General features: G+C 39.5%; 1 protein-coding gene across 1 annotated transcript in view; it reads right to left on the minus strand.

Moving 5' to 3' along the window:
• The window catches only part of MYO1E (myosin IE), a gene marked incomplete at its 5' end in the record, with an annotated part of 121,888 nt that overhangs the window by 88,975 nt on the left and 7,158 nt on the right, over nt 1-25,755 (minus strand). Inside the window, 2 exons of the mRNA XM_079699078.1 lie at nt 17,100-17,194; nt 20,244-20,333. Of these exons, the coding sequence (XP_079555204.1) occupies nt 17,100-17,194; nt 20,244-20,333 (185 nt within the window). The remainder of the gene's footprint in view (nt 1-17,099; nt 17,195-20,243; nt 20,334-25,755) is intronic.

The raw sequence follows: 25,755 nt of genomic DNA on the forward strand, positions 1-25,755 counted from the left end.
TCTGGATAATAGCCCTGTGAGGTAGGGACTATTCTTATTCCCATTATTTGATGAAAGAGGCTAAGCAACTTGCTCAGGGACACAGAGCTAGTGAGTGGCATCACTAGGAAAGGACTTGAGATAGTTTAAATCAGAAGTCTGAGCTATACTGCTTCAGATGAAGGTCTATATTTAGATAGTCAATTAAAATCAACAAAGTGTCCTAAAGAACTCCATGAATAGCACAGTTCATAGTATAATCAAACTTTTAGTTACTGAGTTTTTACTGATACACACCCCTTGAAGCAAGGCTTCTGCCAAAACACTTATTATCTCACACACAGTCGGAGCTAACAAATAATAATAGCCTGCATCACTGTGCTCACAAGACAAGATGTGATCGGGAAGAAGAAACACATCAAAGAGGATTCTGGACAGACTTCTCCAAAGACTCAATTCACACACACCCTTCTTGGCCGCCCTACTGGATCTGGGAAAGAAATAAGTCTGAAGTGAAGCATCTCTGTTGCCCATCTGAAGGGTTCCAGGGCTGGAGAGAAAGGGGTGATCTGTCAGAGCTTGTGATGACATTGAAAAATAGAGCCTCAAGTACACGCAACGGCTGAAAGTATAAAATACAAAATCAAACAGACATGCCAACACGACTGAGTAAATGATAAAAATTCATTAACATAATGAGGAAAGTGAGAATAAGACAAAGAACTGTTATGTCTTCCAAATCAATTAGTATTGTCAGGCGGACAAAATTATCATCTACGGTCTGCCAAGAAAGTGGCCCCGGGGCAATGCGCACGTTGGCCCAGCCTGATGCAATAGGAAAAACCCAATGTTTAGTCTGAACACCAAGTTTCAGCCCCAACTCAGCTACTTATTAGCTCTGCAATTCCTTTTACTGTTACTACCAGGTATTTTACATCACTCCTTAACAGTTAAAAATAATTTTTATATGTATTTCCTTATTCAATAGTTTCCCTTTAAGGTATTAATCCCCATTTTGCAGAAGAAGTGACTGAGGCTTGCAGAAGTCACACACTTTCGACAGAACAGAATAACAAGTCTACCCCGTGACTCAACCCCAGAGATCTTTCCACTGTACCACATGACCATGGGCAGTAACAGGTTACTAACCAGACAACCTGACACCTGCTGGCTCAAAGCAGCAGAGAAAAGTGGAGAGAGTGTACTAGGGGAGCCAGGCGGCCCTGGCTTGATGCATGGCTTTGCCACATTTCAAATGTGAGACGTTTAACATGTTTCATTACCTCTCTGAGACTCAGTTCTCTGATCTGCAAAAAGGGGGGTTGTAATACCTAGCTTACTAGGTTGTAAATAACATAAGTAAAAGATGCTGAGATACAAAGCAAATACTTAAAAAGGGGTTATTATTATGATTATAGATAATATATTAATGAGCTAATGAGTCAGGTTTCCTGAATAACACTCTTTGACGAAGCCTGGTCAGGGAACTTGGGGTAGAAGGGCACATTTGAGCCCCCAGCTCTTCAAACCCACAGCCACAGGGCAGGCCTCATGCAGACCCCACAGTCAGGGGTGTGAGCTAACTGGGCCTCCCAAAGCCAGGCCAGTGGGACAGGGAGCCTCAAAGGATGCTGGTGCTGGGATAAACAAGAAATTGGGTGGACCAAAAGAAACAGAAAAGAGTTCCAATGCTAATAATAAAAGGCTCCTGAAATACATCAAAGACAGGAAGTCAGCTTGAGAATCCATGAGACACTTGACAGTGCTGAGTCAGAGAGCAGAGATAAGACATAAGCCAAATATTAGAAGTGATCTGATTTTTAAAATTATTTAAACCTTTAATCTTTACTCCTGCAAATCTTAGGGATTCCAAATCCAAAATATCTCTTGAAGAAGATAGTTCAGAAATCTTAGATCCAATAGTGACAACTATCTCCTTTTCCTCTATGAAAATTCTCATATTCAATCAGTCACCAAATCTTTTGATGTGCCTTCAAAAGATCTCTCACGTCTTTATTTCTTAAAAAATATTTATTTGGCACATATTCAGGATACAACCTACCAAGACTTTGCAAATGCTGTATACATTAAGAACAGAACACCCTACTTTTCAGAAAAACAACTGCTTAAGGATATTTCAAGCAGAAAAAATTAGAAACTGGATCAAATGTGATGCTCTCAAATCAACATCACGTTTTTTTAAATGCACTAGGACATCAAGAACTGATGCAGGCCAAAAGTGGAATTCACTTTTGATGGCAGCAATAAAACTGTCACATAAATGTTCTCTAAGACCCTGTAAGTCTTTACAGAGGTCAGCTGGCAAGGGCTGCAGAAATGCCTCTGGCCACAGTGCCAAGGTCTGGTCTGGTGATACAGAGATGGTAGAGAATATGAGAAAAAATTGCCGTTTCTCCTTCCTCTCTTCCCACACCGTGATTATTTTATTCAGTAAATTTGCATAGAGGTCTCTGATAGGTCCAAAGTTACCACATATGCAATTCTAAAACACAAATCCAAATTCTGGATTCTGGAGCACAGAAAACTATTGAGTTAAGCAGATTTCGGTTGCTCATTTACTGGGCTCATAGGTGGATACCTGTGCCTTCAGGTGCTCATCATTGTCAATGATACTAATGTGGCTACAGCTGTTGTGTTTTTCTCTTGGCACTGCCTGGAGTCCACATTCACTTCCTATTCCTTTAATTCCTTCAGAGGCTTATGGAATGTCACACATCAGTTTCCTCTTTGCCTTTCCAACTCAGGTCAGGCCCTCATAACCTCACTACTATCTGTATTTGCTCAAGATCCCATCACTTTTCTACCCATAGACTCGTTCGTCTTTGTGAACCAGCCTTTCATGGTATCGTGTCTCTGCTCAGAGACCTGCAAGACATCAGCAAGACCTGAAGGTTTATCTGCAGATCACCCAGCCTGGGAATGAGGATTTCAGGAGGCTTAGTCTTGGTGCTCAACTAGAATAAATTGGGAGGTTTGAAAAAAGATATTGGATGCTCTGGGCCCACCATAAATCAGTTGAAAGAGAATTTTGAGAAGGGTAGCCTAGATGTCTTTATAGGCACTGAGTGAACAGGGCAATTCAGGAATGGGAGATATTTATCCCTGGAAAGTTAAATTAGTGAACGCAAGGCACAGTGGATGAAATCAGCATCAACGGCAGCCACTCTCCCTGACCTGTCTGCCAGTGAGCTCTTGAGGAAGACTCGGGAAACATTAAGGCAAATGCTGGCTGTTTATTCCTGATAGAACTTAACTTACTGCATGGTAGGGGCTGACAGGACAAAGTGTAGGTTAATACAAAGGGGTTGCCCTACATGGAGTCAGGACAGGAAAAATCAACAGCAGACACGATGGGTTTTCCCCAAGTAAAGAGACTACTGAGGAGCAGACTACTGTCTCCAGATAAAAGTGGGGGCCATGACATGACGACATTAGCCACTGTGATCATCCCTCTAGAGGGAATCCAACCCTCTAATGGTAATCCAGCAACCCTCATGGACTGTGTTCCAGGGAAATAATCAACAGAGCAGTCCACCACAGGCAGAATTCTCCTTATAAAATCATGAACTGGGGTCTAATTCACACTCACTTGTGAGTCTGGTTGGCCAGTCAGTCAACCTGAGGCTGCTCAACTCCAGCTATTTTGACAAATCAAGTCTGTACATGTTTGCAAACCTCAGGACCAACAACTGATCAACAACAAAGGAGGCAAGAATATACAATGAAGAAAGGACAGTCTCTTCAATAAGTGGTGCTGGGAAAACTGGACAGCTACACGTAAAAGGATGAAACTAGAACACTCCCTAACACCACACACAAAAATAAACTCAAAATGGATTAAAGACCTGAGTGTAAGACCAGATACTATAAAACTCCTAGAGGAAAACATAGGCAGAACACTCTCTGACATAAATCACAGCAATATTTTTTGGATCCGTCTCCTAAAGCAAAGGAAAGAAAAGCAAAAATAAACAAATGGGATCTAATTAAGCTTAAGAGCTTTTGCATAGCAAAGGAAACTACTGACAAAACGAAAAGACAACCTACTGAATGGGAGAAAGTATTTGCAAATGAAATGACCAATAAGGGGTTAATATCCAACATATATAAACAGCTCATAGAATTCAACATCAAAGAAATAAACAACCTGATAAAAAATGGGCAGAAGAACTGAACAAACATTTTTCCAAAGAGGAAATGCAGATGGCCAACAGGCACATGAAAAGATGCTCAACATCACTAATTATCAGGGAAATGCAAATCAAAACCACAATGAGATATCACCTCACACATGTCAGAATGGCCATCATCGAAAAGAACACAACTAACAAGGGGCTTCCCTGGTGGCGCAGTGGTTGAAAGTCCGCCTGCTGATGCAGGGGACACGGGTTCGTGCCCCGGTCCGGGAAGGTCCCACATGCCATGGAGCGGCTGGGCCCGTGAGCCATGGCTGCTGGGCCTGCGCGTCTGGAGCCTGTGCTCCGCAACGGGAGAGGCCACAACGGTGAGAGGCCCGCGTACCACAAAAAGGGGGAAAAAAAAAAAAAGAACACAACTAACAAGTGTTGGCGAGGATTTGGAGAAAAGGGAACCCTCATACACTGCTAGTGGGAATATAGATTGGTGCAACCACTGTGGAAAAAAGTATGGAGGTTTTTCAAAAAAACTAAAAATAGAACTACTCTAATAGAATGACCCAGCAATTCCACTCTTGGGTATATATCTGAAAAAAACAAAAACACCAATTGGAAAAGACACATGTACTCCAATGTTCATTGCAGCATTACTTTCAACTGCCAAGACATGGAAGCAACCTAAGTGTCCATCAACAGATGAATGGATAAAGAAGATGTAGTATATATACACAATGCAATATTCTTCAGCCACAAAAAAGAAAGAAATTTTGCCTTTGCAGCAGCATGGATGGACTTGGAGGGCATTATGCTAAGTGATACAAGTCAGACAGAGAAAGACAAATACTGTATGACATCACTTATATGTGGCATCTAATAAATACAACAAACTAGTGAATGTAACATAAAAGAAACAGACTCACAGAGAGAACAAACTAGTGGTTATCAGTGGGAGGTGGGGAGGGGCAAGATAGTGGCGGGAGATTAAGGAGTACAAACTAATATGTATAAAGTAAGCTACAAGGATATATGGTACAACACAGGGAATATAGCCAATATTTTATAGTAACTATAAAGGGAGTATAAACTTTAAAAATTGTGAATCACTATATATTATACACCTGTGCATATTACCGTACATCAGCTATACTTCAATTAAAAAACAAACTCAGGGCCAAGGCTTGGATGGAGGTCTGCACTTGAGAAAGCAGCCTGTCTTCTTCCTTGATTTCTTTCTTTTTAAATTCAATTTGTTACACTGATTTCTATCCAGAAATAACCAGCTGCCAGTCCATCCTGTCACTGTATCCACCTCTTCAGAAAACATAAGATTGGGATGGAACTGATAAGATTGCTTCTATGTGCTGCATTATCCCATCTAAGCGTACACATTTCGTGGTCATCACTTTGTAATGTACAGCTACATCGAATCACTATGTTGTGCATCTAGATCTAACATAGTGCTGTAGGTCAATCATACATCAATTTTAAAAAATCATAAATTTTTTTTTCTTATATTAATATAATTTTCTTTTAAAAAACTTCTTTAAATGTATTTGACCTTCATTTCAGTTTCTTCTATAGCATGATTTAAAATGCATAAAATATGTATTGTCATGGAAATCCCAAATATATTTCTCTCTAAAGCCAGATACTTTAAACAAAAAATATTTATATACATATATTATTAATAAAATGTTTAACAAATCAGATACAAAAATTTAATAATTTATTTTAAAATTAAAAATAGATAAATAAAAAATAAAGCATATGCACTTCATCATGTAGATAAGGTCATATACCAGGGAAATCAGAAGGTGAAAGTCTAAAAGAACACCAGAGAGATTAGATCATCATTAATTTTTAATTTCCTAATTAAAGGATACTAAAACTTCCTAGTCTCTCCAGCTACGGCAGAAGCCCTTTGCACAAGGAGCAGACTTTTCTTCCAGCCCCCAGGAAAATTGGTTTTGTTTGTTTTCTGTTCACAAGTGCATTCAGGTAGGCAGCATTGGACTCAGCCCTAGCTGAATGAGCACCCAGCTCTCCCATGTCAGTAGCTGCAAACTTGGGCTTCTCTACCCAGAACAGCATTTCCCTCCCTTCCCTTCCCTCAAGCATTATTTGGAAGAGTTCCAAAACCCCCAAACCAGGAGAGACCTCAGAGGTCATCTGGTCAATCAGTTCACTCATAAGTGAAGACATCGAGGCCCAGATGAGTGTTAGGTTTGCTGCCCAGGATCACAGAGCTGGTGAGAGTGAACCACAGCACAGCAGAGATAGCAAATCTACTTTCTCAAAGCAGATGAAGCACAGCTCTTCCGTAGTAAAGAAATTTGTCTGGGGTCTTTGGGAATTGGCCAGTGATTTATGATTAAGAGCTTTGGAAAGCCGTGTCTAAGTTCTGACCCATGGAGAAAATGGAGGCTACAGATATTGGCCCAAATCTTCAGGAGGGCTGGAGACTACCGGTCAGTCATGCAGGCAGTGTGTGATTGAGCCCAAATAAAACCTCTGGACAGCAAAGGCTTGGGTGAACTTCCTAGTTGGCAATACTGTCAACTCCCACACCACGACTGGAAGGAGGAAACACCATCCATGACTCCACGGGGAGAAGATGCGTAGAAGCATCACACGTGGACCTCTCCCAGACCTTGCCCTTGTGTCTCTACTGTTTTCTGGTTCTGCTTTGTATCCTTTTGCTCTAATAAAACGGTAACCATAGGGCACAGTGCTTTCATGAGGTTTGTGAGTCATTCCAGTAAATTACCGAAATTGAGGGGTTGGTGGGAACCCTGGAACTTGCAGCTGGTGTCTGTGGAGGACTGTGCCTTTCACGTGTGAAGTTTGGCTTGACTTGGGGTGGTTAGTGTCAGAAGTCAAAGCAGCTCCCTGTTCCACCATCTCCTATATTAAACCACAGACACTGCAATAGAAATCCCTGGAGCAGGGCCTTCAAGTCTTTGCCACCTGAACACTGGAAAGAAGGATCCTAGAAGTGGGCATATGTCCTGCTTCAGGGCAAGTGTACTCTGCAGGACAGATTGAGGGGATCCAAGAGAGGGAAAGAGGTGGGTTACGAAAAACAGAAGTAGCTCCAAACTGGAGAAGCTCATGCAACAAGACCATTCCCTTCCTTCTCATCTCACTAGGGGCCCAGGAGGAAAGAAAAAGGGCAAGGGAATATGTTAGAAAACTCATCCTATCCTCTCTCATTTAATTCAAGTCAAGAAAACACCTCCCATCTCTCTATTGGCCAGTGACCTCCACTTGGGGTCAAACAGAAGCATTTCCAATTCAGCAACCAAACTCATCAACACCCAATGTTCCTTCCAAAGGGCTTCACCTGTAGCTAATTAAATATTTAGATCTAACTTCCAATTTACAGAAAATTGAAGGAATTAGAGTAATGAGACCATGAGGAAGCAACTGGACCAATCTAAAAGGTGTCTATAGGAAAAGTGGGTTGGTCTCTTGACCAAGTCAACAGAAAAAAAAAAATAATGGGAAAGGGGAACTGTGGTAGGATTAAAAAAATGACTCATAACCAAATGCAGCCAGTGTTCCTTGATTTACATAAACTGGCAAGAAAGGACAAGTTTGCCACAATCACAGAAATTTACATAGAGACTGCTTATCTTTAGATGACATTAAGTTAGTATTAATTATTTAGTTGTGATAATGGTATTGGGGCTAAGTTAGAAAACGTTATTTTCTAGACATGCATAGAGAAACATTTAGAGGTAAGATGTCATGAAGTCTATATCTTGAAGCTTCAATGTTTTTGTTTTATAGTTTTGACTTTGGAGCCCTGTAATGATTTACACAATTATATAACAAAATTAAAATTAAAAAAATTTAAACTCCTAAAATCCAACATGAAATAAATGAATCTAACTGTAGTTCAAGTTGGCAAGTTAATAACACAGAAAAGAATTATTTTAAGGGACTTTTAAAACCCAATATGTTGACTGTACATCCTAAGAAAGAACAGAACAAAAAAGAACAGAAAGAACAAAAAAATTTTAAGTAAATTCAGTATTGCTACGAATAATGTTGGTATTGCTATCTTCAAGCATTAACAGAATTACTTTATTTGCTTTATCCCATTATTTACTATGAAATATATATTATTTATTTATAAATATACATTTATATATACTTATTTATTTATAGTTTTATGCACCTACACATTATAGAGCAAGTAACTGTAATAATGTCATCAGGAATTGAGGTTTTCAATGTAAGAAAAATGGGGATACAAATATAAAAACCAAAGAAGTAAAAATCCTATAATCTTAAAAATGAACTGGGGGATTTCCCTGGCAGTCCAGTGGTTAAGACTCTGCAATTCCACTGCAGGGGGCACAGGTTCGATCCCTGGTCTGGGAACCAAGATACCGCATGCTGCGTGGCGAAAAAATTAAAAAAAAAAAAATAACTGGACATTATCAATATGAACTCATGTTTCGTTTTTTTCTTAAAAAGTTCATATTCCTTGCCTTTGTCCTCTGAAAAGAATAAGAAGCACTGTTAACAGACTGTAGTGAGCACTCTTAGTGACTAGATTGATGGTCTCTAAATACTATTTCCCATTAAAATGAACCAGGGCTTTTTGATGAAATGGATGATTCCAAGGCTTGGCAGAAAAGGTACAAGATGAGCCTGGAACATCTTTTTTTTTTTTTTTTTAATCATCTTTATTGGAGTATAATTGCTTTACAGTGGTGTGTTAGTTTCTGCTATGTAACAAACTGAGTCAGCTATACATATACATGTATATGTACAGTGAGTCAGCTCTATGTATACATATATACCCCCTCGACTCTTGTGTCTCCCTACCACCGACCCTATCCCACCCCTCTAGATGGCCACTTAGCACCGATCTGATCATGCTGTGCTATGCGGCTGCTTCCCACTAGCTATCTATTTTACATTTGGTAGTGTATATATGTCCATGCCAATCTCTCACTTCGTCCCAGCCACTCTCTCACTTCGTCCCAGCTTACCTTTCCCCCTCCCCGTGTCCTTAAGTCCATTCTCTACGTGTGCCTTTATTCCTCTCCTGCCCCTAGGATCTTCAGAACCATTTTATTTTATTTTTTTAGATTCCATATGTATGTGTTAACATACAGTATTTGTTTTTCCCTTTCTGACTTACTTCACTCTGTATGACAGCCTCTAGGTCCATCCACCTGACTACAAATAACTCAATTTCGTTTCTTTTGATGGCTGAGTAATATTCCATTGTATACATGTGCCACATCTTCTTTATCCATTCATCTGTTGATGGACACTTAAGTTGCTTCCATGTCCTGGCTATTGTAAACAGAGCTGCAATGAACATTGTGGTACATGATTCTTTTTGAATTATGGTTTTCTCAGGGTATATGCCCAGGAGTGGGATTGCTGGGTCATGTGGTAGTTCTACTTTTAGCTTTTTAAGGAACCTCCATACTGTTCTCCATAGTGGCTGTATAAATTACATTCCCCCCAACAGTGCAGGAGGGTACCCTTTTCTCCACACCCTCTCCAGCATTTATTGTTTGTAAATTTTTTGATGATGGCCATTCTGACTGCTGTGAGGTGATACTTCATTGTAGTTCTGATCTGCATTTCTCTAATGGTTAGTGATGTTGAGCATCCTTTCATGTGTTTGTTGTCAATCTGTATATCTTCTTTGGAGAAATGTCTGTTTAGGTCTTCTGCCCATTTTTTGATTGGGTTGTTTTTTTCATACTGAGCTGCATGAGCTGCTTGCATATTTTGGAGATTAATCCTTTGTCAGTTGCTTTGTTTGCAAATATTTTCCCCAATTCTGAGAGTTGTCTTTTCATCTTGCTTATGGTTTCTTTTGCTGTGTAAAGCTTTTAAGTTTCACTAGGTCCCATTTATTTATTTTTGGTTTTATTTCCATTTCAATAGGACTTGGGTCAAAAAGGATCTTGCTTTGATTTATGTTAGACTGTTCTGCCTATGTTTTCCTCTAAGAGATTTATAGTGTCTGGCCTTACATTTAGGTCTTTAATCCATTTTGAGTTTATTTTTGAGTATGGTGTTAGGGAGTGTTCTAATTTCATTATTTTACATGTAGCTGCCCAGTTTTCCTAGCACCACTTAACTGAAGAGCCTGTCTTTCCTCCACTGTATATTCTTGCCTACTTTATTAAAGATAAGGTGACCATATGTGTGTAGATTTATCTCTGGGCTGATCTATATTTCTGTTTTTGTGCCAGTACCATACTGTCTTGATTACTGTAGCTTTGTAGTATACTCTGAACTCAGGGAGCCTGATTCCTTCAGCTCTGTTTTTTTTTTTTCTCAACATTGCTTTGACTATTTGGGATCTTTTGTGTTTCCATACAGATTGTGAAATTTTTTGTTCTAGTTCTGTGAAAAATACCATTGGTGGTTTAACAGGGATTGTATTGAATCTGTAGACTGCTTTAGGTAGTACAGTCATTTTCACAATGTTGAGCCTTCCAATCCAAGAACATGGTATATCTCTCCATCTGTCTGTATCGTCTTTAATTTCTTTCATCAGTGTCTTATAGTTTTCTGCATGCAGGTCTTTTGTCTCCTTAGGTAAGTTTATTCCTAAGTATTTATTCTTTTTGTTGCAATGGTAAATGGGAGTGTTTCCTTAATTTCTCTTTCAGATTTTTCATCATTAGTGTATAGGAATGCAAGAGATTTCTGTGCATTAATTTTCTATCCTGCTACTTTACCAAATTCACTGATTAGTTCTAGTAGTTTTCTGGTAGCATCTTTAGGATTCTCTATGTATAGTATCATGTCATCTGCAAACAGTGACACTTTTACTTCTTCTTTTCCGATTTGGATTCCTTTGATTTTTCTTCTCTGATTGCTGTAGCTAAAACTTCCAAAACTATGTTGATTAATAGTGGTGAGAGTGGGCAACCTTGTCTTGCCCCTGATCTTTGTGGAAATGGTTTCCGTTTTTCACCATTGAGAATGATGTTGGCTGTGAATCTGTCATATATGTCCTTTATTATGTTGAGGTAAGTCTGCTCTACGCCTACTTTCTGGAGGGTTTTTATCATAAATCGGTGTTGAATTTTGTCGAAAGCTTTCTCTGCATCTATTGAGATCATATGGTTTTTATCCTTCAATTTCTTAATATGGTATATCACATTGATTGATTTGCATATATTGAAGAATCCTTGCATTCCTGGGATAAACCCCACTTGATCATGTTGTGTGATCCTTTTAATGTGCTGTTGGATTCTGTTTGCCAGTATTTTGTTGAGGATTTTGCATCTATGTTTATCAGTGATACTGCATCTATGTTTATCAATGACCTGTAGTTTTCTTTTTGGGGGACATCTTTGTCTGGTTTTGGTATCAGGGTGATGGTGGCCTCGTAGGATGAGTTTGGGAGTGTTCCTCCCTCTGCTATATTTTGGAAGAGTTTGAGAAGGGTAGGTGTTAGCGCTTCTCTAAATGTTAGAATTCGCCTGTGAAACCATCTGGTCCTGGGCTTTTGTTTGTTGGAAGATTTTTAATCACAGTTTTAATTTCATTACTTGTGATTGGTCTGTTTATAGTTGCTATTTCTTCCTGGTTCAGTCTTGGAAGGTTGTGTTTTTCTAGGAACTTATCCATTTCTTCCAGGTTGTCCATTTTATTGGCATATAGTTGCTTGTAAGTAATCACTCATGATCCTTTGTATTTCTGCAGTGTCAGTTGTTACTTCTCCTTTTTCATTTCTAATTCTATTGAGTCTTTTCCCTTTTTTTCTTGATGAGTCTGGCTAATGGTTTATCAATTTTGTTTATCTTCTCAAAGAACCAGCTTTTAGTTTTATTGATCTTTGCTATGGTTTCCTTCATTTCTTTTCCATTTATTTCTGATCTGATCTTTATGATTTCTTTCCTTCTGCTAACTTTGGGGGGTTTTTTGTTCTTATTTCTCTAATTGCTTTAGGTGTAAGGTCAGGTTGTTTATTTGAGATGTTTCTTGTTTCTTGAGGTAGGACTGTATTGCTATAAACTTCCCTCTTAGAACTACTTTTGCTGAATCCCATAGGTTTTGGGTTGTCATGTTTTCATTGTCATTTGTTTCTAGGTATTTTTTGATTTCCTCAGTGATCTCTTGGTTATTTAGTAGTGTACTGTTTAGCTTCCATGTGTTTGTATTATTTACAGTTTTTTCCCCGTAATTGATATCTAGTCGCATAGCGTTGTAGTAGGAAAAGATACTTGATATAATTTCAATTTTCTTAAATTTACCAAGGCTTGATATGTGACCCAAGATATGATCTATCCTTGAGAATGTTCCATGAGCATGTGAGATGAAAGTGTATTCTGTTGTTTTTGGATGGAATGACCTACAAATATCAATGAAGTCCCTCTTGTTTAATGTCATTTAAAGCTTGTGTTTTCTTATTTATTTTCATTTTGGATGATCTGTCCATTGGTGAAAGTGGGGTGTTAAAGTCCCCTACTATGATTGTGTTACTGTTGATTTCCCCTTTTATGGCTGTTAGCATTTGCCTTATGTACTGAGGTGCTCTTATGTTGGGTGCATAAATATTTACAATTGTTATATCTTCTTCTTAGATTGATCCCTTGATCATTATGTAGTGTCCTTCCTTGTCTCTTGTAATAGTCTTTATTTTAAAGTCTATTTTGATGATATGAAAATTGCTACTCCAGCTTTCCTTTGACTTCCATTTACATGGAATATCTTTTTCCATCCCCTCACTTTCAGTCTGTATGCTTCCCTAGGTCTGAAGTGGGTCTCTTGTAGACAGCATATATATGGGACTTGTGTTTGTATCCATTCAACCAGTCTAGGTCTTTTGGTTGGAGCATTTAATCCATTTACATTTAAGGTAGTTATCGATATGTATGTTCCTATTACCATTTTCTTAATTGTTTTGGGTTTGTTATTGTAGGTCTTTTCCTTCTCTTGTGTTTCCTGCCTAGAGAAGTTCCTTTAGCATTTGTTGTAAAGCTGGTTTGGTGGTGCTGAACTCTCTCAGCTTTTGCTTGTCTGTAAAGGCTTTAATTTCTCCAACGAATCTGAATGAGATCCTTGCTGGGTAGAGTAATCTTGGTTGTAGCTTTTTCCCTTTCATAACTTTAAATATATCCTGTCACTCCCTCTGGCTTGCAGAGTTTCTGCTGAGAAATCAGCTGTTAACCATATGGGGATTCCCTTGTATGTTATTTGTTGCTTCTCCCTTGCTACTTTTAATATTTTTCTTTGTATTTAATTTTTGATAGTTTGATTATTATGTGTCTTGGCTTGTTTCTCCTTCGATTTATCCTGTATGGGACTCTCTGCACTTCCTGGACTTGACTATTTCCTTTCCCATATTAGGGAAGCTTTCAACTATAATCTCTTCAAATATTTTCTCAGTCCCTTTCTTTTTCTCGTCTTCTTCTGGGACCCCTATAATTAGAATGTTGGTGCGTTTAATGTTGTCCCAGAGGTCTCTGATACTGTCCTCAATTCTTTTCATTCTTTTTTCTTTATTCTGCTCTGTGGTAGTTATTTCCACTATTTTATCTTCCAGGTCACTTATCTGTTCTTCTGCCTCAGTTATTCTGCTATTGTTTCCTTCTAGAGAATTTTTAATTTCATTTATTGTGTTGTTCATCATTGTTTGTTTGCTCTTTAGTTCTAGGTCCTTCTTAAATGTTTCTTGTGTTTTGTCCATTCTATTTCCAAGATTTTGGATCATTGTTACTATCATTACTCTGAATTCTTTTTCAGGTACGCTCCTATTTCCTCTTCATTTGTTTGGTCTGGTGGGTTTTTGCCTTGCTCCTTCATCTGCTGTGTGTTTCTCTGTCTTCTCATTTTGCTTAACTTACTGTGTTTGGGGTCTTCTTTTCACAGGCTGCAGGTTCATAGTTCCCTTTGTTTTTGGTGTCTTCTCCCAGTGGGTAAGGTTGGTTTAGTGGGTTGTGTAGGCTTCCTGGTGGAGGGGACTGGTGCCTGTGTTCTGGTAGATGAGGCTGGATCTTGTCTTTCTGGTGGGCAGGACCACATCTGGTGGTGTATTTTGGGGCGTCTGTGAAATTATTATGATTTTAGGCAGCCTCTCTGCTAATGGGTGGTGTTGTGTTCCTGTCTTGCTAGTTGTTTGGCATGGGGTGTCCAGCACTGGAGCTTGCTGGTTGTTGAGTGGAGCTGGGTCTTAGCATTGAGACAGAGATCTCTGGGAGAGCTCTCGCCGACTGATATTATGAGGGGCCAGGAGGTCTCTGGAGGACTGATGTCCTGAACTCGGCTCTCCCACCTCAGAGGCTCAGGCCTGACACCCGGCTGGAGCACCAAGACCCTGTTAGCCACACGGCTTTTGGGAAGTCTGAGGTCTTCTGCCGGCGTTCAGTAGGTGTTCTGTAGGAGTTGTTCCACATGTAGATGTATTTTTGATGTATTTGTGGGGAGGAAGGTGATTTCCACGTCTTACTCCTCTGCCATCTTGAAGGTCCTCCTGTTGCTCTACTTTTTATACTGTACTATTTACCTTTTATTTATTTTGTTTTTTGATTTTTGAACAAATTTTGAACCTGATATTTTTAGATAATTTAAAATCCATTAACATATCTGCATTGCCCATTCCTATCACAATCACATACAGGTACCAGCTGTACCTATAAATGGAGTTATGTGGTTTTTAGCCTGATTTCCTTATCCCTACTTTATAGGAACATATTTCTTTATAAATCTTGTATATTCCATATATAAGATATGAAAGGGTTTAATAAGGCTTCTTTGTAGATTTATTTCATCAATTCCTTATCTAAAGCTTCATTTATTTACTTTTGTTTGGGCACATTTCCGAACTGCAAACCTCCTTTGAACAACACACTTCATCAATGCCCTGAGACAGCTTTAGCAGGTCCAGTCTCAGTCCTGAAGACATTTCTGAATCCCAGGGTAAAAGTCACTTGCAGTGTTCAGGTAGGGATCCTTGCCACGGCAGCCAGGAAAAGGACCTGACCTTTGACCCGGCCTCCATTCAGGCTCTCTTACTCCCTCCTGGCTGCCCTGCCCCATTCCTCGGCTCGAGCCTGGAACATCTTAAATAAGGAAACTATCAAAGACTACTGGAGTCATGTCAAAGGGAGAAAGAAGCCAATACAAAGGGCTCTCACCGGCCAAAGGTAGGGACTATTTGAGCCTAAACGAAAACTGCAATGTTGTTCAACAGGTAAGGTAATTAAAATCTACCAGTGTAGAATGATATTGAAAACAAAAACATTTTACTTTGCTGCTAGGGCATCAACTCATTGCTTGAAAAAATTAGTAAATAAAGACAACAAATCAAGCTTTTTAATCTAATTTTCCCATATAGATTGTATTTTATGGTAAACAAATAAAAATTCCAACTAATAAATTAATGTAGAAGGAATAATAGAAATAGAAAATGATTCTTTTTCAACCATCAATTAAATGATGATTGTGAAATGAGAATTTATAATGGATTGACCCACTGGAAATCTGAACATCACACAAAGACAGACCAACAGGCATTAAGTGCACAGCATCAATGATGGAGCATTTTTTTTTCCAAATAATTGAATCTGAACCTGATCAAGCTGTTAGATCTGTCAATTAACAGGAATAGAGAGGACAGTGCAAAGTCACGGTATACAATTAGCTAACACCAGACTACAGAAAATTCTGCAGGACAAACCTTTTTCTTTAACAAATAAATACTAAGAAAACAAAAAGAACAAGAGAGAAGTGTTAACGACAGACTTGAGAGACACACAACCAGGACAAAGTGTGAGCCTTTGGAACCTAAATAAAAATGAATCAACTGTAGAAAAAAATTTATAAGACAGTCATGGAAGTGGAACACTGATAATATTAGATGACATTGAAAGAATTATTCTTTTTTTTCAGGTGTGATAAGAATGATATTTTCGAGGTACACACTAAATTATTGACAAATGAAATGATATTCTCCCTAGGATTTGCTTTAAATAATCAAGTGGGGCAGGGTGGGAGGACTAGGTGAAACAGGATTCGCCACTATATTATTATATTGTACACTATTAATAGTTGTACAAGCTGGATGATAGATACACAGGTGCTTATAATTCTCTTTCTAATTTCGTGTTTGTAAATATCCATAAACTGTTTTTCTTTAATTTTCATTTTTGAAAAATGGAGGACTAAAAAATTAAGTAACTAAAGAAGATGAACACAAATATGACAAAATGTTAAAAACTGTCAAGTTCTAAGTGATGGAAATACAGATGCTTACATTTTCTGTATGTTTGAAAATGTTCGTAATGGTAAACAAAATTGTAAAAGCACTTGAATCCAGCAAAGACTCAGAGCTAGGTCAGGGTACAAGGATTGTGAAATGCAGTTACAGACATCTAATGCTGGCATTGACCAGTAATGCTCTCAGAAAATTAAAAGCAAATGATAAAAAACCAAAAGTGTTCAAACTCGAACTATTGGACTGGCCAAAAAGTTCATTCAGGATTTTCTGTGTTATGGAAAAACCCAAACGAACTTTCTGGCCAACCCAATATTAAATGAAGGAAAAAGAAGGACCTAGAGAAAAAGACTCCAGCTGACAAAATAGTGACACATGCTTACTATACTTGTAACATAAAGGATCTCCAATTCAGAGTAAAGCCACAATACAATCAAATGGGAGGGGAGGCGTCTTATGATTTTATTTCAAGGCCTGATGACAATCAGAGAAAGATCCAGCCAGAACCATGTGCCCTAAGGCCTTAATGCCTTAAGTGACAGGGGTATAAAAAGCAACCTCACAGAAGCTCAAACCTTTTATGAATTGGAGTTATAAAACAAACCAAGGCAAAGCTAACAGGCTGCTTGCTACTCAGATACATTAACCAGCCTCTGGAATGAGCAACTACTGCAAAAGCATTGCTCCTTGACAGAATCCTAACTACAGCATGGTCTCATGTTCCCTGGACCTAAGAAGGCTCTTTTCCATACCTGATGATGACACACTGGTTCTCTCTGTCAATTATCATGTTTCTGTACATATTATCTGCAAGAGCATAGATATGTGGTGGGTTTTCATACTGTGCCTGGAAAAGAAAAACAAAACAAACAAAACCATGGTCAGTTAGAGCAACACATTACCTTTCTTTTCTTGGCCTTGGAAATGAATACCCCACTGTTATAGTTCCAGTCTTAAAGGTTGCATAATACAAGAATCATAAACTTGCTAAGGTCATGAGGAGGTACACCTAAAACAATGAAGATGGAATTTGGAAGGACTTTTCTGTAGGCCTATGTGTGATTCAGCCTTCAGACATAACTATCAATGTCTTCAGACACTCCGATACCACACCCTTCCACCCAGCACACCTCTGTAGACCACATTCCATTTCTAAGTGTTTCTGAAGACATTTGGGCAACAGGTCTTAAGAGGGCTTACTAAAAACCTGGATCTGACTTGTACTAATTCAGAATTTCTACATAGTTTTTTTTTTTTCTAAGAGGCAAGTTGAAGATCCTGGGACCCCACAGGAAATTAAGTGAGACTATATGAAAATAAGGAAAAAACTTAAAAACTTTCCATTAGAAGAAGGCAGGAGGTGTGGTTCTTTAAAGCGATAAACAGATTTGACCAGTTTGTCCCATCTCAATATGGAAAAACAAAAAATCCTACCATGCCAAGATAGCGGGTTTGTGCTTCAGTCTCATGGGATATCTTAGCTATGCACAAATATAAATCCACCAGTAAATTCACTGCGTCAGGATGACTGCAGCCCTGCTTTCTTCAGTTTCTTGGCACCACTTCCACTACTTCCTCAAAAATCACTAAAAAGAATAATACTTCATATGGTGGAAAGCTGGAGAAAGAACACGCCTTAAATTTAAGACCATCTACCATAAAAGAGTGAAAAGAAAGACAAATCCAGAGGGAGAAGACATTTAGACTCTGTCTTTCCCTTCTCTGGTTCACATCTCTAGAGCGGGGATAATAATGTCCATGGTACACATCTCACAAGGTAACTGAGATGAAGGATGGGAAAGTAATTAGAAAAGGTAAGTAAAACGCAGAGGTAAAGCAGAATTTACTTAATCCAGCTTTGAGCCTTGTTACACAACAAGTTACTACAGTGTAAGGGGCCTGGCCCAGAAATTGCTACTCACTGCAAGCTCTAGCGGATCAGAGTGGAGTGACAAGGGGTGAGAGATTGCTCGATACCTGCACAAATGGTAAGCACTGGTGTTTCCAGTGCCCATGGCTCCCCACATGTGAGCAGGGGGCTCAGAAAGGAAACTGCTCATGAGGGTCTAGCTTATTCCTGGGACTGATGGACTGAATAATTCTATACAGGGACAAAAATAATGTCATTCCTGCCTTCACCTCATAGTGAGAAGGGATGCGTAGATTGGACTGCAGGATAAGAGTCTTAAATTGTCTTCTTCCAGCGCAAACTGCTCATATTATTATCTTTAATAACTCTTTGAAAACAGGGAAACAGGAAAAGAAAAGAGGATGAGGGACTTCTCTGGTGGTCCAGTGGCTAAGACTCCAAGCTTCCACTGCAGTGGGCACGGGTTCAATCCCTGGTTGGGGAACTAAGATTCTTCATGCTGTGCCATGTGGCCAGAAAAAAAAAAAAAAAAAAAACAGGATGGAAAAAGGAAGGAAATGGAGTGGAGAGAAAGCTGTGAGCAGTGGAGGGAAAGGAGTGGGCAAGTCATTGCTCAATAAGGCTTCAAAGTCACTTAGCTAGTTATACTTGACCTCTGCATGTCACTTTTTAGTTTTCAAATTGGTTTCCCATCTATGGACTCATGGTAATTCTCAGCTACCGATGAGAATTATAGGGTAAGCATTTCCTCTACCTGATCTTCCCTTACCCTTGAAAGTCACTGAGACCTGACTTCAACTCCCAGCTTCAACACTCAATATATTCAAGTACTTTACCTCTCTGAGCTCCAGTTTCCTCATCTGTGAAATGGGGATGAAGAGTAATCCATAGCCAGCATACAGGGCTGATTTATTATTGTTGCAAGTGTGACATAGTACCTGGCACTAAGTAAATACCAATTTTACAACATTCTGTTACCACTAGCAGTTAAAAATAAATATATTTTTAAAAATTCTAGGGCATTTCTTTAAAGAGAACTCTTCAAAAGATGAATGGTCTGAAAGGGACTCATGTAGCAATATTTTTCAGAGAAATGGGAAGAAACAACACGAATACACAGCACTTCCACCCACCCCGCTTTGGCTGTCATTGAGGACGCCAAGCCAGCTCCGTGCCTGCTGCCCCGGGGCCCTGCTGATCAGGACGCCAGGGCAGAGCCCAGCCTCTACTGACAGTGTTTCCCTTGTGCTGGGCTTCCATAAAGGCAGCATTATCAAAGGTCTTTCGCGTGGCAGCCTCCTTCGGCTCCAGCTACCAGCACCATTCATCTGGCAACAATGGGGTGGGCTCTTGCTCTGGGTAAATTGCCTTCCACTTCAACTGATGAATTTGTGTGGGCTCCCTTTTGTTTGTTTTCCAGGGGTCAGGATTAATGAACGCTCTTGTGCTTCTGCTGTAAAGGAAAGAGGGAAGGAAAAAGATGCAGAGATGGGGAGGCCTGGGGAAGTGATAAGCCATGGGATGAAATATATTAATTAGGATTATGGATTCCATTTTTATCACACAACTGAAATGGCTATGGAGCTGGGTCTGAATAGAGATCAGGGTCACATTAATAAATGAAGTAATAAAAGATTCATTTTTCACGTTCCACTCATAGCCACAGCTTAAGTGATTTGCGGAGAAAAGTTCCCGTTGCCCTATTTATGTTTTTTACCGAGTAGTGTTTTTTTTCAGTCCTTAGAATTTTGTGACATATGTGGAAGGAGGAAGATGCCTGAAGCTGTAAGTCCTACATCTTGTTTAACTAATTTTGTATATAATGTTCCAATAATAATACTCCTATGCTTTTTTGAGCTGTACTCTAAAGAGCAGCACATTATTAAAAATCAAACAATGTCACCTACTTGCATTTCCCCAATAAATAATTCATAATAAGAAAATGCAAATGTATTGCAAACTTCAACTGCCCATGCATCATAAAAGCCCCAAAACACTACAGTAATTTATGTGGCATGTAACTTACCGCTCCTTGGTACATTTCAATTTCCTTTTCCCCAAAATATGGCATCTGCTTGAAAGGGTTGACTGAGATTAATACAGATCCTATATATGTCTGAGTTTAAATCCAGTTAAGGTTTATCATTAATCTTCATAGCTACACATTTTTTGAATTAAGCAACCAGATGTTATCAAGAATTCATGATTGTCCCAACGAAAAGCTCACGTTTGTCTTCTAGAAGATTACGAATAAAGACAAAAGCAATTACCAACTAGCTCAGGTTTTGTTCTTTAGGAAGAGTAATGAACTTAATTACCAAAGTGTTACTAAAAGAAATAGTTATTTTAAGTGAATTGAAGCACATTCTTTCAAGACTGGTGACATGCACAGCTAGGAAAAAAACAAAACAAATGACCAAGGAGTAAAAAGAGCAAATACTTTTTCCTTGGAAATTTCATGTCTCTTAGGTACACTAAAAACATATTAATTTACCTGTTTAACAAGTAGAGGGATATAAGATGAATTGAACAGTCCTGCTCTTTTTTTTTTTCTTTTAATTTATTTTTGGCTGCGTTGGGTCTTTGTTGCTACACACGGGCTTTCTCTAGTTGCGGCGAACGGGGGCTACTCTTCGCTGCACTGTGTGGGCTTCTCATTGCAGTGGCTTCTCTTGCTGCAGAGCACAGGCTCTAGGCACATGGGCTTCAGTAGTTGTGGCACGTGAGCTCAGTAGCTGTGGCTCGCAGGCTCTAGAGCACAGGCTCAGTGCACGGGCTTCATTGCTCCGGGGCATGTGGGATCTTCCTGGACCAGGGATCAAACCCATGTCCCCTGCATTGGCAGGCGGATTCTTAACCACTGCGCCACCAGGGAAGCCCCAGTCCTGCTCTTTAGAAGCTCTGGAGAACTGAGTTGTTTCCATAAGTGGTATTCAGAGCAGAAAATTACAAACCCATATAGATCAGGTTTAGGGAAGAAGGTTTTATTTCTGTGTGGGAAATACCAGAAGGCCCCGCAGAAGACAATGTGTTACATATGCCCCTAAAATGAAGTGTTATTATAACATACAAAATATTTCCTTTTATCATTCAACAATCAACTAGTTTGAACTGGATGTCTACAACACGCCAGGCATTGTTACAGATGCAGAGATACAGCAGTGAACAAAATGGACAGAAGAGATAAAACTCCCTGCCTAGAGCCCATGCTCCGCAACAAGAGAAGCCACCGCAATGAGAAGCACGTGCACTGCAACAAAGGGTGGCCCCCACTCGGCCCAACTAGAGAAAACCCATGCGCAGCAACGAAGACCCAACACAGCCAAAAATAAATAAATTTTTAAAAAAAGAAAGAATGTAAAGCTATGAGATTTCCTCCTCCAAGGGTACATTTATATATTCATATATTAGGACCTGAGTGTCAAATAGAGCAGCACAGGGAATCTGGTCAGATTGCCTAGCTCCCCACACCCAGTTCTATTCTACTCTGACCTTGAGTCACATCTCTAAGCGGTGGTTATTGGGAGATGGGGTAAATAGGACCTACTTGATAGGCTTGTTATGAGAATTAAATGAAACAGTATAAAATGCTCAGCACAATGTTTGATATGTAGTGGAGGCAATGTCCTAATTCATACACATCAGGATGCTCATTCTGTCATGTTAACATCTCTGAGAAGCAGTGCTGGTATTATTATTGAACATAAATGAGCCAAGTGTGGAATGGATCATATAATATTTAAAAATTAATATTTATACATGAAGGTGAGAATGGGGAATGACTGGGTTGCAATTTTGCTTGCTTTTTCACTGAACAGAAAGATCTTCAGAATTGAGAGGGCTGAACATGAAACAGTAGTAGACAAGATGGGGTCCATTTTCACTGCACATCCAGATACACCCAGCACTGCTCTGGGGTCAGGCCATGGCACTAAGAGAAAATGCAGATGAGACAGTGAATCATAACTGAAAATCACTACAGAGTCACAGAAGAAGGGCCAAGAGCAAACGTAGTTCCAAGTGCCAAAGTCAGATGAGGCCAACCACACATTAGTGGCTTATTTTTTTTGAGGTAAAATTTAGAACAGATAAATTTATTGTTAGAATTATTAAGCAGATCAGAAGTGTCCATAGTGTTACAGCCAAGACTCAGTAAGCGTTGATGATAAAAACACTGATCGAACACATACGTGTATACATGGCACTAATCTAAGCTCCTAATGACAATCCTGTTACTATTTTAATCCTATTTTACTGGGAGGAGACTTAGGCATAGAGAAGTCTTCAACATTCAAGAAGTACAGCACTGCTACGACCATATTCATTTCAGAAGTAGATGTCTATGCCTACATCCATCCCCAAATAGGATCTTTCCATGGAGGATGGTGCTCCTTCCTTAGTTGTAAAGGGACTGCTGTGAATGTCACCTGTCCTAGATAAACCAATCACTGCACTCAGAGAATAAAGAGCTGCCAGAGGACCCAAGCCAAAGGAATCACCAACCCAACTTTGTTCCCCAATAAATAAATCTAGTTTGGGTTGCATAAGAGCTCCTATAGGAACCAACATTTTAAAAAATTTATTTATTCATGTTTGGCTGTGTTGGGTCTTCGTTGCTGCATGTGGGTTTTCTCTAGTTGCAGCGAGCAGGGGCTTCTCTTATTGCAGAGCATGGGCTCTAGGTGCACAGGCTTCAGTAGTTGTGGCTCACGGGCTCTAGAGCGCAGGCTCAGTAGTTGTGGCACACGGGCTTAGTTGCTCCGCGGCCTGTGGGATCTTCCTGGACCAGGGCTCGAACCCATGTACCCTGCAATGGCAGGCGATTCTTAACCAGTCTGCCACCTGGGAAGGTCAGGAACCAACATTTTTTTACTGTTAATAGTCTGCTATGTGAAAAGACATCTTGTAAAGTCTTGATTTTCACTAAGTAGTCTACATAAACTCTGGCAAGGAGACATTCAAAGAAAAAAACCTCTTTTGGAGTATTCTAGGCCAATTCTGAATCCATGACTCAGATTGGAAGAGGGATCCCAGTAGGGCTCTCGCGGGCAGTATTATTTGGGCGGACTCCTGAAAAATAAAGTTTGGTTTGAAATGAATAACGTAGCTTCTTATCTAGCTACAAATTTACTTAAATCAGAATGGAGACGAGAATTTGATTTGGAATTTAAAGGAAACAAATATGTTTTTCCGACCTGCTTGGGTCTGCAGAGACCTCAGCTACTTCCCTGACAGCACAGGTCATCGACTGGGTTGGGCCACTTCTCCATGTAATTCCAATACTCACTCCCACTCCCTGCTGCATAATTCAGGTGTGCCTTTGGAAAAAGCTGTTCCATCACTGTCTCTACCCACACAACCTTTGGCTGGAAAGGTGCGGCCCAAGGTTAATTTTCAAATTGTATGGAGATATGCGAGGTTATGATTAAAAAAAAAACCCAGAAATAAGATAAATGCCATCTTATTTAACAGCATATGCAAGACAGAAGGCAGCCAATAGATCTTTAACTGATTGTTTCCCAAATACTACTCTGTGGATCCTTGTACTTTCATCAATCTGCAGCAAGAATGACAAAAAGAGAAACAGTGCCCTGAATTTTTTATAAAGCCCAATGTATTCAGTATAAAGGACCCTCCTTTATTCTTACACTATTTCCTTTCTACTTTTGGGGTGTTAAAATATTCTTTCTTTTATGAAATGTGATGGTAGTGCAGCTTCTGTAAACTTGTTTTTAATGGTCTTATAAGGCAAGGTTAAGAGTTTAATGTTTTTTTTAAAAAAAACAACATTTAAATAGCCAGTGAATTCCCCCAAACTGCCCACACTGATCTAGTCGACCTGCCTGGACTCATCACTGAGGTGAGGCAGGGAGGTGAGGTGATTTGCGTGAAGTCACATATGTGGAGACGACGGAGCTGGAACTTGAGCCGCTGGCTCCAGACACCAGACTCACGTTCATCTCACTGCAGTGGCTGCCCCCCAACATGAACTGACGGCCAAGGGTCAAACCTCATTCCAATCAATGGCGCTGCCCTGAGCTCCGGTTGGTCTGGCACAAGTGTCTCAACTCCTAATTCAAGGGCTGAAAATGCCAAGCACACTTGAGCATGTGGTCTTTGAGGAAAAATAAGTTTGGAGAAAGTTGGACCAAATAAGCATGGAGTGCTTTGTACAGGAACTATTTTTGTCAGCCAAGTGGCTATAAATGATATCTCACCAAGCAGAGAGAAAATACTGCAAGGTTTCCCTCCTATATTTTAGAATGTAATTGTAAGAAGTGTGGAAACACTCAGGAAAAATAGATAGTAAATGAAACCTTCCTGGTCTTAGGATAAATAGTTGAAAAAAATGGGTTTTTGTTGATTAACAATGTTCGCATTTTCCAAGTAGATTTTTTTTTCTAATGTGGAACAAAGAAATGTGCAGTCAGCCTGAATGCGTTAACACTTGATTGTTCCAAATGCTGACCTTCAGTACGAAACAATGTGCTGCTATTAGATGTAGAATAGGTAAAATGAGCAATTTTATAACTTAACCTAAAGGCGAATCTCTTCTTGTCTTAATTATTAAGCTTAGGAGAGGGGGAAAAACTCATTCAAAATAATGCTACTCTATCATAATAACATTCCCTTGGCACTGAACTTATAAAGGAGGCTTTTATCACTTATCAGAGGAAAAGATTCACAGTTAGACCCTTGGTATCATTTCATAAACATCCAACAGAGCCATCAAGCTTCCTCAAAGCTGAAAGCTGCTCTGTGCTATTGCCGGAAAGCACGCTGATGCCGAGTTTCTCATATACTGAGTGGGCAGAGGTTTCTACAACACGAAGTCTATTAGTGGTCAACTAACTCATTCCCTTGGAAGAACACATGATTAGTCAGTCATTGATTCAAAGACATTAATTCAAAGGCTGGGAATCAGCCCCCTCTGTGTGAGTCATTTTAAAATTCTGCTGTCTGAGTATAAAAAGCGAGTCTTCATAGTCAACAAATTTTCAGTGAACATCTCATATAATGCACCATGCCAAGAATTATGCAGGAAACTAAGAAATAAACAATGCAGGATGATGCCATTTTTTGGCTAAAATTAACAAGAAAGCACATGTATGTAGAGATATGTTTATATGTGATTAAACTGAAAAATATACAACACGTTAATAGGAACAAAACTTATATGGTGGGATAGCAGGGGATTTTAATGTTCTCCTTTCTAGTTAACTGCATTTTGTAAATAGTGTTAATTGAACACATATTGCTTTAAAGTAGTTTTTAAACTTTGCTTTTCAAAAGGTATAGAAGACATAGTCCCTGTTCTTAGGAGTTTCTAGTATTTTAGGGGTAAACGATCTGTAGGGGGAAGAGTCTGTCTAGGTTGATGACGGACTGGCTGCTGATAACCACTGATATTTTCTTCTTTTCTTACCCAGCTGATCAAAAACCATGCCTATAGGGCTTCCCTAGTGGCACAGTGGTTAAGAATCTGCCTGCCAACGCAGGGGACACGGGTTCAAGCCCTGGTCCGGGAAGATCCCACA

Source organism: Hyperoodon ampullatus (genome assembly GCF_949752795.1).
Source record: "Hyperoodon ampullatus genome assembly, chromosome: 3".
NCBI classification, from domain to species: Eukaryota; Metazoa; Chordata; class Mammalia; order Artiodactyla; family Ziphiidae; genus Hyperoodon; species Hyperoodon ampullatus.